The following is a 12867-nucleotide window of genomic DNA, read 5'->3' as shown; positions in this document are numbered from 1 at the left end:
CATTGGTCTTGACATATAGACATTGGTCTTGACATATAGACATTGGTCTTGACATATAGACATATAGACATTGGTCTTGACATATAGACATTGGTCTTGACATATAGACATTGGTCTTGATATATAGACATTGGTCTTGATATATAGACATATAGACATTGGTCTTGACATATAGACATATAGACATTGGTCTTGACATATAGACATTGGTCTTGACATATAGACATATAGACATTGGTCTTGACATATAGACATTGGTCTTGACATATAGACATTGGTCTTGATATATAGACATTGGTCTTGATATATAGACATTGGTCTTGACATATAGACATATAGACATTGGTCTTGACATATAGACATTGGTCTTGATATATAGACATATAGACATTGGTCTTGATATATAGACATTGGTCTTGACATATAGACATATAGACATTGGTCTTGACATATAGACATTGGTCTTGATATATAGACATATAGACATTGGTCTTGATATATAGACATATAGACATTGGTCTTGACATATAGACATTGGTCTTGACATATAGACATTGGTCTTGACATATAGACATTGGTCTTGACATATAGACATTGGTCTTGACATATAGATATTGGTCTTGATATATAGACATATAGACATTTGTCTTGACATATAGACATTGGTCTTGACATATAGACATTGGTCTTGACATATAGACATTGGTCTTGACATATAGACATATAGACATTGGTCTTGATATATAGACATTGGTCTTGACATATAGACATTGGTCTTGACATATAGACATATAGACATTGGTCTTGACATATAGACATTGGTCTTGACATATAGACATTGGTCTTGACATATAGACATTGGTCTTGACATATAGACATATAGACATTGGTCTTGACATATAGACATTGGTCTTGACATATAGACATTGGTCTTGACATATAGACATTGGTCTTGACATATAGACATTGGTCTTGACATATAGACATATAGACATTGGTCTTGACATATAGACATTGGTCTTGACATGTAGACATTGGTCTTGATATATAGACATTGGTCTTGATATATAGACATATAGACATTGGTCTTGACATATAGACATTGGTATTGACATATAGACATTGGTCTTGACATATAGACATTGGTCTTGACATATAGACATATAGACATTGGTCTTGACATATAGACATTGGTCTTGATATATAGACATTGGTCTTGACATATAGACATATAGACATTGGTCTTGACATATAGACATTGGTCTTGACATATAGACATTGGTCTTGACATATAGACATTGGTCTTGACATATAGACATATAGACATTGGTCTTGACATATAGACATTGGTCTTGACATATAGACATTGGTCTTGACATATAGACATTGGTCTTGACATATAGACATATAGACATTGGTCTTGACATATAGACATTGGTCTTGACATATAGACATTGGTCTTGATAAATAGACATTGGTCTTGATATATAGACATATAGACATTGGTCTTGACATATAGACATTGGTATTGACATATAGACATTGGTCTTGACATATAGACATTGGTCTTGACATATAGACATATAGACATTGGTCTTGACATATAGACATTGGTCTTGACATATAGACATTGGTCTTGATATATAGACATTGGTCTTGATATATAGACATTGGTCTTGACATATAGACATATAGACATTGGTCTTGACATATAGACATTGGTCTTGATATATAGACATATAGACATTGGTCTTGATATATAGACATTGGTCTTGACATATAGACATATAGACATTGGTCTTGACATATAGACATTGGTCTTGACATATAGACATTGGTCTTGATATATAGACATTGGTCTTGATATATAGACATTGGTCTTGACATATAGACATATAGACATTGGTCTTGACATATAGGTCTTGACATATAGACATTGGTCTTGACATATAGACATTGGGTCTTGACATATAGACATATAGACATTGGTCTTGACATATAGACATTGGTCTTGAGACATATAGGCATTGGTCTTGATATATAGACATTGGTCTTGATATATATACATTGGTCTTGACATATAGACATATAGACATTGGTCTTGATATATAGACATTGGTCTTGACATATAGACATTGGTCTTGACATATAGACATTGGTCTTGACATATAGACATTGGTCTTGATAGACATTGGTCTTGATATATATATATAGACATTGGTCTTGACATATAGACATTGGTCTTGACATATAGACATTGGTCTTGACATATAGACATATAGACATTGGTCTTGACATATAGACATATAGACATTGTTCTTGATATATAGACATTGGTCTTGATTTTTTGAATATAGACATTGGTCTTGATCACTCATATAGACATTGGTCTTGACATATAACATATAGACATTGCCATCCTTCCTTGATATATAGGGTTTTTTAAGACACATCACCTCATTAGCTTTAACACACAGCCATCCTTCCCACTGGGTTTCCATATCAATCATACTACAGGACAGATGCCTCCACTACACCCGGGCATACAGCACACAGGCATGAAACAGTTAACTGTGCTGTGACTGGTTAGGGAGCAGCGTTCGCTTTGTTCTGATTGGTGTAAAAGGCTCTGCAATGGAATCCCATTGTAAAGAATAGGGGAGAGGAAGTTGTCATGGCAACACAGTTACCATTGAAGCAAACAGGCTTCATATTTTTTCTCCTTTCAATTAGATAATAATATGGATGAATAGATATGGTTGATGTATACATGTCGAGATTCAGGGTTTAAAAATCATATACAAAACATGACGTTAGGCTGTGGACATATAAAATATACTGACTATACATATCATTTAACTTGAAACAGCTTTGTGAATCAATGGTACTGGCCATAGAATACAATATATTCTAAAATCTAGAATTCCGGAATTTATGGAATTAATATCACCCATTGGTTGATTTATGGTTCTCTTTTTGTTTTGACAAACCAATAGATTTACACCTTTGTGACAGACCAATACATGACTATAACCAAATCAATGAACATGTCAGACAGTGAGATTTTGTTGAATGTAGCCTGCAGGTGCGTGGTAGTGTACAGTTATTGCTAATTACAGTTGGGTTTGATGATCACTTTAACGATCAGTGGATTGTGAACGCTTCACACCTGGCTGTAATATTAATGAGCAGCTTATGGCATTAAGAGTGAAATTATAGGAGATGGAATTGAATACGGCTACTATTTACTTTCAGTTATTATCCAATCATCAGCTTTTTTGGTCAGTTACCAAACATCACCCAGGCAATCAGAACTCTCTGTTTGAGCATGAGATTTAAAAATAAGAATCACCATCATCCAATTGCTTGTCTTCTTAATTACTTTATCATATCAAATATGAAGACGTGCTCATACAGTGGTCTTGGCTTGAATGGATAATGATGTTCAATAATAGAATGTGTTCATCTACTATAAAGGTCACAATAGTTCCAGTGAAGCTTTCAAAGTGTGATCCGTTTGCCTTGGGTAAAAAAAGAAGAAGAGATGACTCATCAAATATAACATGACATAATTAGACGCTGAATAATGAAATATCAAGAAGACTTTAGTGTAGATGAACTTCAACACTTACACCGTTTATTTGCCATGTGGCATATGTCGAGCTTTCAGTGCGGCAGGTAGCCTAGTGGTTTGAGCCAGTAACTGAAAGGTTGCTGGATCGAATCCCGGGCTGACAAGGTAAAAATCTGTCATTCTGCTCCTGAACAAGGCAGTTAACCCACTGTTCCCCGGTAGGCCGTCATTGTAAAATAAGAACTTGTTCTTACAGAGGCAAGAAAAAAGTATGTCAAACTTTTGGAAATACCTGAATTTCTGCATAAATTTGTCATAAAATGTTATCTGACCTTCATCTAGGTCACAACAATAGACAAACACAGTCTGCTTAAACTAATAACACAAACAATTATAAGTTTTCATATCTTTATTGAACACAACATGTAAACATTCACAGTGCAGGGTGGGGAAAGTATGTGAATCCTTGGATTTAATAACTGGTTGACCCTATTTTGGCTGCAATAACCTCAACCAAACGTTTTCTGTAGTTGCGGACCAGACCTGCACAACAGTCAGGAGGAATTTTGGACCATTTCTCATGCTGAACTGTTTCAGTTCAGCAATATTTTTGGGATATCTGGTGTGAACTGCTCTCTTGAGGTCATGCCACTGCATCTCAATCGGGTTGAGGTCAGGACACTGCCTGGGTCACTCCAGAAGGCATATTTCTTTCTGTTGAAGCCATTCTGTTGTTGATTTACTTCTGTGTTTTGGGTCATTGTCCTGTTGCATCAACCAACTTCTGTTGAGTTTCAATTGGCGGACAGATAGCCTAACATTCTCCTGCAAAATGTCTTGATAAACTTGGGAATTCATTTTTCCGTTTGCTGTCCAGGCCCCGAGGCAGCAAAGCAACCCCAAACCATGATGCTCCCTCCACCATACTTTACAGTTGGGATGAGGTGTTGATGTTGGTGTGCTGTACCTTTTCATCTCCACACTTTAGTTTAATCTGTCCACAGAATATTTTGCCAGTAGCGCTGTGGAACATCCAGGTGCACTTTTGCAAACTTCAGACGTGCAGCAATGTTTTTTTTGGACAGTAGTAGCTTCCTCCGTGGTGTCCTCCCATGAACACCATTTTTGTTTAGTGTTTTACGTATCGTTGACTCATCAACAGAGATGTTAGCATGTTCCAAATATTTCTGTAAGTCTTTGGCTGACACTCTAGGATTCTTCTTAACCTCATTGAGCATTCTGCACTGTGCTCTTGCAGTCATCTTTGCAGGACGGCCACTCCTAGGGAGAGTAGTAACAGTGCTGAACTTTCTCCATTTATAGACCATTTGTCTTACCGTGGACTGATGAACATCAAGGCTTTTAGAGATACTTTTGTAACCCTTTCCAGCTTTATGCAAGTCAACAATTCTTAATTGAGATATCTTTTGTTTGAGGCATAGTTCACATCAGGTAATGCTTCTTGTGAATAGCAAACTAACATTTTGTGAGTGTTTTTTATAGGGCAAGGCAGCTCTAACCAACATTTCCAATCTCGTCTCATTGATTGGACTCCAGGTTAGCTGACTCCTGACTCCAATTAGCTTTTGGAAAAGTCATTAGCCTAGGGGTTCACATACTTTTTCCAACCGACACTGTGAATGTTTAAATTATGTATTCAATATCGACAACAGAAATACAATAATTTGTGTGTTATTAGTTTAAGCACACTTATGTTTGTCTATTGTTGTGACTTAGATAAAGATCAGATCAAATTTGATGACCAATTCATGCAGAAATACAGGTAATTCCAAACGGTTCACATACTTTTTCTTGCCACTGTAACTGACTTGTCTAGTTAAATAAAGGTTCAATAAAAATCTATCTATCTAAAAAAAAATTTGCTTGTTTGTTTGTGTGGCAGTATAGGGAGAGAACATTAGACTATTTACAGCACATTGAGATCTATACACAGACACACCACTCACCCTCTCTAGACCGTTGCCATGGTTATATCAAAGCGGAGACTGATAACTTTGATCAATTATTAACTGTGGTGGAGGGAGACAGAGGTAGAGAAATGGCGTGATGAGGTGCTCTCTGTGTAGGGGTGCCGTCTTTCGGATGGGACTTTAAACTGGTGTCCTGAATCTGTTGTCACTCAAGATCCCATGGCACTTATTGTAAGAGTAGGGGTGTTAAGCCCTGTGTCCTGGCTAAATTCCCAATCTGGCCTTCACACCATCATGGCCACCTAATCATCCCCAGCTTCCTATTGGCTCATTCATCCCCCCTCCTCTCCTGTAACTATCCCCCAGGTCGTTACTGTAAATGAGAGTGTGTTCTCAGTCAACTTACCTGGTAAAATAAGGCTTAAATTACATTTTTAAAAATCTATAATTTCCACTTTAATTGGTGGCTGGAACATGATAGGACTCAATCAGGGACCAAAATTATTAAGATTTCCACACGGTCCACATGCATGCTCGTGCACTATCTCACACGCATGCATGGACACACACACACGTATCACATTCATGAATGCACCATTTAACACCACGACTCAAGTGGTACTCAAGATTTAATTACAGGGGGAGATTTAGAAATTCACAGTGACTTGAGATAAGACATAAGATCCTACTGGTCCTCTTATATATTCACACTTCTTTTATATTATTCAATCTGAATGCAATTAAAGAGAATAAAGCATATCAGCATATGTGGCTTCTTCTCCTATTCTTTCTGTGGGATTGGTCTCTCATCAAAGTCTAATGGGCGGATAGATTGGATGCTGGAGTAGTATCGAAGTAATGCTAACTCTGACACTAATATTGGGTTGCACCGTTTCAGCACCACTGACAGTGCATGTGTGTGTGTGGAAAAGAGGAGGGTTATATATCCCCTTACAAAAACAAAACCCATGGTTTTCGGACACGTGTGAAGTTTCACATGTACATTTTTTACGTGTTTTTCCCCTTATAATTTATTTTTAATTCCCACTTCCAGCTACATCTGGTCTCCCATCCAGGGACTGACCCTGCTTAACTTCAGAGGCAAACCAACAGTAGGGTGCTTTGTATCTGTAATGAATTTGCAACTGGAAAAAATATAGGGGAAAGCAAAGACCAGAGTAACATAACCAAAGATAGGGAAAATGTCAGGGAAGAGGGAGGCATTTTATTTAATTGCATTATCATAATTTTTTTAACTGAAAACTATTATTTTGCGTTCATTTACATTTCATTGGCTTTCGCATTTAAAAATGATTTTGTTTGGCTATCAATAGTTTAGGGTTTATGTTATGCATTCAATATCATTCTTTTTGTTTGTAATACTAAGAATGTTGTTCTGGATTACAGACGTTTTGCTTCATATTAATGGCACAAACGTAGCTCACTCACTAGAGCAGGGTTAGACGACCCTGGTCCTGGTCCTGGAATGCCGCAGGTGCTTCATGTTTAATTGATGTAAGAAATGTATCACTAGCCACTTTAAACAATGCTACTTAATATAATGTTTACATACCCTACATTACTCATTTCATATGTATATACTGTACTCTATACCATCTAAGGCATCTTGTCATCTTTATGTAATGCATGTATCACTAGCCACTTTAAACAATGCCACTTGTATATGTTTACATACCCTACATTACTCATCTCATATGTATATACTGTACTCGATCCCATCTACTGCATCTTACCTATGCCGTTCTGTACCATCACCCATTCATATATTTTTACGTACATATTCTTCATCCCTTTACACTTGTGTGTATAAGGTAGTTGTTGGGAAATTGTTAGGTTAGATTACTCGTTGGTTATTACTGCACTGTCGGAACTAGAAGCACAAGCATTTCGCTACACTTGCATTAACATCTGCTAAACATGTGTATGTGACAAATAAAATTGGATTTGATTTAGATTTTTTTGATTTAACCAACCTGGAAGACCAGGTGTGTTGAATTTAGGCAATCACTGAACTGATCAATTAGCTCAGTTGGTTCTGATGTGGTGCCAATTTAGAACAAAATCCTGCAGCACTCCAGGAACAGGGTTGCCTACCCCTGCACTAGAGGATTGCACCATGTAACAACGCTGTTACTCAATTAGAAGTGTTTAAAGTGGCAGTCCTTAATTCAAACATTAACAAAGTGTTCTCCTGGCCACAGTTTCGGTAAACAGCTGAGGGTTGGAGCTGGAGAATTGCAACCACTCTTATATCCATAGGCTACGCTATGGATGCAAGTACTGACCATCCATCAAAATGATCGTTTTAACTATGTTTTTCGGCTATACAGTGTTTGTTTACATTTACTTTGTGTACAAACATTGGAGTAAATGTGGAGTATTCTTACATGTGAAACTGCAAATTAGATGGTCTCTTTAGATGTGGAATTGCAAGGTCATGAAAAACAATCGCACGTTAAACTATTTTCAAATATGAAAATGCTAATTCGATTTTTACAGGTGTGACTGTTTTTCACATGTGAAAATGCAAATGTGATTTTCACATAGGAATGTTTTTCATATGTCAAGCGGCACATCCTATTCTCACGTGAAAGTTTTCACATTTGAACCGCAAAAATTCACACGTCAAACTGCAATTCACATGTGAGGTGAAAACATGTTATTCTCCTCACATGTGAAGAGGTGGTGCTAACATCTACATTTAATGTACGTGGAAGTGTGGTTTCACGTGAAATTTAAGCTCAACATGTGAAAACTGCTATTTTACATGTCAAACTGCAAAATTGACATCTATTTTTGTTGTTGTAAAGGCCGGCATCTCCAGTAGTTCTCTAGGGCAGAGAAAAGGTCGTGACCCGCCTGACATGTTATCAGATGTGACAGGATAGAGAAACGTCACTTTCTCTTCCGTTCTGATCAATTGGACTTGGTGGTGTCATGATATCTAGATTACATCCTACAATCTAGAGACAGTAGCATTACACCACAACGTTTTTAACAATCAAACAACCATCATTGAAATCAACAGGCAATTTTTGCATCCAACACATTTGCTTCTTGAGTGCACTATTTCCATCTCGGAAAACAAACGGAGACAAACCAACACACAAATCAGGGCCCATAAGGTCCGTTGTTAAGTCACAGTTTTCCACAACCAGATTGCTTGTGACACTCAACTGCAATGCATGGGAGTTCTGTTTCCTCTCTCTCTCCCTCCACAGCAAATCACCATTAAACGCGTCAGGCTGATTTAGATCGGGCCCTATTGAGGACTGGAATGGGGATGGCTTATTCAAAACCTTATTCATCACAAGCCTGTGATGGATAATTTGTTCATGATTGGACCACCTAAAGCTTATTTTACATTCATTTGAGGCTTTGATTGTGTTCTGTTTGTGATCTCTCCCTCCCTCTTTGTGCAGTCATATTTCCTTCCTGTCTCTTTTTGGACAGCGTGGTCGATTTAACTCTCTCGCTCTGGCCATCTTTTCCCACTTTTATACTGGCGCTCGATAAGGCTGAATATCGATCGCTGTTCTGTTCTTCTCTTTCTGATATTCTTCTTTCTTCCCCCCTCCCTTCTCTCTCTCTCTCTCCCTCTGTTCTCTACCCACCCCTTCTCTCTCTCTCTACCTCTGTTCTCTACCCACCCCTTCACTTTCTCTCCCACACATCTCACCCCTCTTCTCTTCCTCTCTTTCCCCCTATTTCTCTCCTAATCTTCCTCCTCTTTTTCCTCCCTCTCTTTCTCCCTTCATCTCCCCCCTCTCTCCCTCACATCTGTCTCCCCTTTTATTTCCCACCATCTCCCCCACCTCCCCTCCTCCCTCCATTTTCCCCCTGTCCCTCTTCCTCTGTCTCTCTCTCTTAGTGTGACCCAGGGGAGTCCACCAAGTTGCTCTATGATCTTCTCTACACAGAGCCCATCAAGACAGTCCTCATGCCCGGCTGCAGCTCCGTATCCACACTGGTAGCAGAGGCTGCGCGCATGTGGAACCTCATAGTGGTGGGTAGCTACTGTGTGTGTGTGTCCCATTTTCTCACTCTCTCGCTCTCTCGCTCTCTCGCTCTCTCGCCATCTAATAATCAACCTTAAACTTTAGTCAACCTTTTTAGCCAAGTAATTAATTGTGAACAAATTAAATCTCCCGATCTATACATTTCTCTCCTTCATTAAAAGCTCTATCTCTTTTTGTTTTCCTCTTCACTCCCTCCACTTGTCAGCAACTAGTGCCCTGGGCCTGTCTGCTTGATTTCCTCTGTTCTCTTCCTCTCAGCCTCCTTGTTCCCCCTCTAACTGTCTCCCCCGACCTCCTCCCTCACACACACACACACACACACACACACACACACACACACACACACACACACACACACACACACACACACACACACACACACACACACACACACACACACACACACACACACACACACATATATATATAAATAAAGGGATCTGGCTCTTTAGTGAGAGAGTGTACACCACCACCAATCGCCACACACTTATTTCTGTCTCTGTTCAACCCTCAGGAGGAGTATCTCTCTGCATGTCAAACAAGCCTATCAGAGAGGGAATAGAGCCAAGGACCAAACAGACCAGAATCAAGGGACTTCTGGGTGCTCCAATTGTCGGTTGTATTCGGATCTCCCAAAGCCTAGTGTAGCAACTCAGTCTACATTTAAAGCCAATCTCATTGACCCAATACAAGAAAAAAGGTCATACCGGCACTGTGAAACATTTTAAAACATTTAGCAACGGAAAACAAAAATGTGTCTTTCTTGTTGGACAAATCCAGTTAATCCCTTCCTGTTATAGTCCATTTGGTGCATAATGAACACGACCCTGAACCAACTCATTTTGAGGCTAGTGTTTGTTTCAGGTCGGGGAAAAAAGCACATTGGAGTACTTCTCTTCTGCTTCCTGCGAAGTGGTGTTTTATGAGCCTCTGTGCCCCGCCGCTTTGCTCCATTTCCTTCTATTTCATTCTCCCGTGTGTGTGTCACCCCTGATGCTGGAGCTGTTTTCCACAGGCTGATACCATTGTCCCCCTGACTGCACTCAATTGTGAGCTGGCAAACTCCATTCTACTCTACATGAATTGTCTGCTGTCCATGTATTGGGGGCTCCACTACCTCTGCATACACCAGGACATTTGTTTACGCTGGGACTTGATATTGTACATGACATTTGACAGTTATCATCAGGTCTCTACCTTCTTCTTCTCTCATTCCCTGATGTCAGGGTGCCGATACTCTGAACACCGAAACCAAAGTCATGATAGATATAGAACATGAGACCCCCTTCACCTCTTAATTCAATTGAAATCAGTGCAATACGTTGCATTGGTACGGAATACATTTGGACTGTATATTGCCTGGCTGTGTAGTGTTTTAAATGTTTATCTCCCTCTCTCTTTCTCAGTTGTCCTATGGCTCCAGCTCTCCAGCCTTGTCCAACAGGAACCGCTTCCCCACCTTCTTCCGCACCCACCCCTCGGCCACCCTCCACAACCCCACCAGGGTACGCCTCTTCCAGAAGTGGAAGTGGACAAAGATCGCTACCATCCAGCAGACCACAGAGGTCTTCACTTCGGTCAGTACACTCTCTCCGTCTATCTCTTCTCTCTGTCTCTCTCTCGCTCTCTTTCTATCGCTCTGTCTCTGTATCTCTCTCTCTGTCTGTCTGTCTGTCTCTGTCTCTCTCTCACTCTCTGTCTCTCTCTCTCTTTCTTCCACAGTCTCCTCTTCAGTGACTCTCCCACATCTTAATGAGCAAATGAGTGTGTGGGAGTGGGTGTGTGCGTACGTGGGACTTATATGCAGTATGACTGTCTTTTAAATATTCAATCCCACAATTGATCGTGGATTTGTTGGAATATTGGTGGTGAGCAACCGGGTGGATGATGTGGCACTTAGAGTTAACTTCCATTAGAGGAAAGAACCCAGCGCTCCTCTTTCCCTACGTCTTTTCCCTCTTTATCATCTTCCCTTCTTTCTGACCCTCCTTTTTCTCTCTCTTCCCACCTCTCTCTAACAAATGATCTTTCTCTTTCTCTCCCTCTGTCCTTTATTATCTCTTTCCTCTTTTACTCTCTTCTTTCTTGGTCCATTTCAATTTCTTGTTCCTTTCCTTTCTCATTTTCTCACCCCTTCCATCTTTCTTTCAATCTCAACCCTCCCCCCTCTCTTTCGATCTTCCCCATCCCTTCTCTCTTTTGTCTTTCCTTCTCTGTTCTCTCTTCCTTCTCTCTTTCTATCTACCCTCTCTCTTCTTCTCTCATATAGACTCTGGATGATCTGGAGCAGAGGGTGAAGGAGGCTGGGATTGAGATCAGTGTGAGACAGAGCTTCCTCACCGACCCGGCTGTCGCTGTCAAGAACCTCAAGGTGCTTTGATGAAATATTCAATGGGGGGGGGGGGGGCTGCTGTTGCTCTCCCCTGCTCACAGCTGCACCTGTTAGTGAAGTGGGGTGATTTAATACAGGAAATTAATACAGGAGGCTAATTAGCACTACCAACTGCCAGGCTGTGAAGTGCCGATGTAGCCGAGGTTGTACCATAGAATTGGAATAGTCAAAGTGTAAAGGCTTGTATCATTATTATTGAACTATGCGAATGTATTTTCATTACCATGGCTTAAATCATTGCGCTTCCTGTCACCGAATAGCGTCAGGATGCCAGAATAATTGTGGGGCTCTTCTATGAGACGGAAGCCAGGAAAGTGTTTTGCGAGGTGAGTGTTTTTCATTGTTTGACCTCAAGTTATGTTGAGCATTAAATCATTGGGCTATTTGTAGTTATTGACCTCTATTGTATCTTGTATCTTTTATTTAATTAATTGTCATTTGTACTGTGGTGATGATGTAGCCTTGAGAAGCAAAGAATATTTATGTGTAATTAAGAATCATTTAACAGACAATTAAGTGTTTCATCTTCTTCTTTTCTGTCTATTTTCCAAATGTTTCTCTCTCTCTCTCTGCCCTTCTCTTTTTTCCTATTTTCTCTCTCTTTCGCTTTCTCTCCCCTCTCTCCCTCCATCCTCCAGGTATTTAAGGAGAAACTGTATGGGAAGAAATATGTGTGGTTTCTGATTGGTTGGTACGCTGATAACTGGTTCAAGATCAAAGACCCGTCCATCAACTGCACCATCGAGAACATGACAGAGGCGGTGGAGGGCCACGTTACCACGGAGATCGTCATGCTCAACCCCGAGACCGTCCGCGGAGCCTCCAACCTGGTGAGAACATCTGGGCCGGATCGCATACTGATCCAGGATCAGGTCCCCCAAGTCCATGTAATGTTATTGATTATGATCCGCATTCCAACGTGGTGAGCAA

General features: G+C 39.9%; 1 protein-coding gene across 2 annotated transcripts in view; it reads left to right on the top strand.

Annotated features, from left to right (window-relative positions):
• Nucleotides 1-12867, top strand: part of LOC135522325 (gamma-aminobutyric acid type B receptor subunit 1-like) — a 52176-nt gene that overhangs the window by 20454 nt on the left and 18855 nt on the right. For both annotated transcript variants that reach the window (XM_064948468.1, XM_064948469.1), the window contains exons 8-12: nucleotides 9398-9532; nucleotides 10952-11122; nucleotides 11815-11916; nucleotides 12198-12263; nucleotides 12576-12767. In XM_064948468.1, the coding sequence (XP_064804540.1) occupies nucleotides 9398-9532; nucleotides 10952-11122; nucleotides 11815-11916; nucleotides 12198-12263; nucleotides 12576-12767 (666 nt within the window). The remainder of the gene's footprint in view (nucleotides 1-9397; nucleotides 9533-10951; nucleotides 11123-11814; nucleotides 11917-12197; nucleotides 12264-12575; nucleotides 12768-12867) is intronic.

The sequence above is a fragment of the Oncorhynchus masou genome, chromosome 30 (genome assembly GCF_036934945.1).
Source record: "Oncorhynchus masou masou isolate Uvic2021 chromosome 30, UVic_Omas_1.1, whole genome shotgun sequence".
In the NCBI taxonomy this organism is placed as follows: Eukaryota; Metazoa; Chordata; class Actinopteri; order Salmoniformes; family Salmonidae; genus Oncorhynchus; species Oncorhynchus masou.
This window is presented reverse-complemented; position numbering and strand designations above follow the sequence as displayed.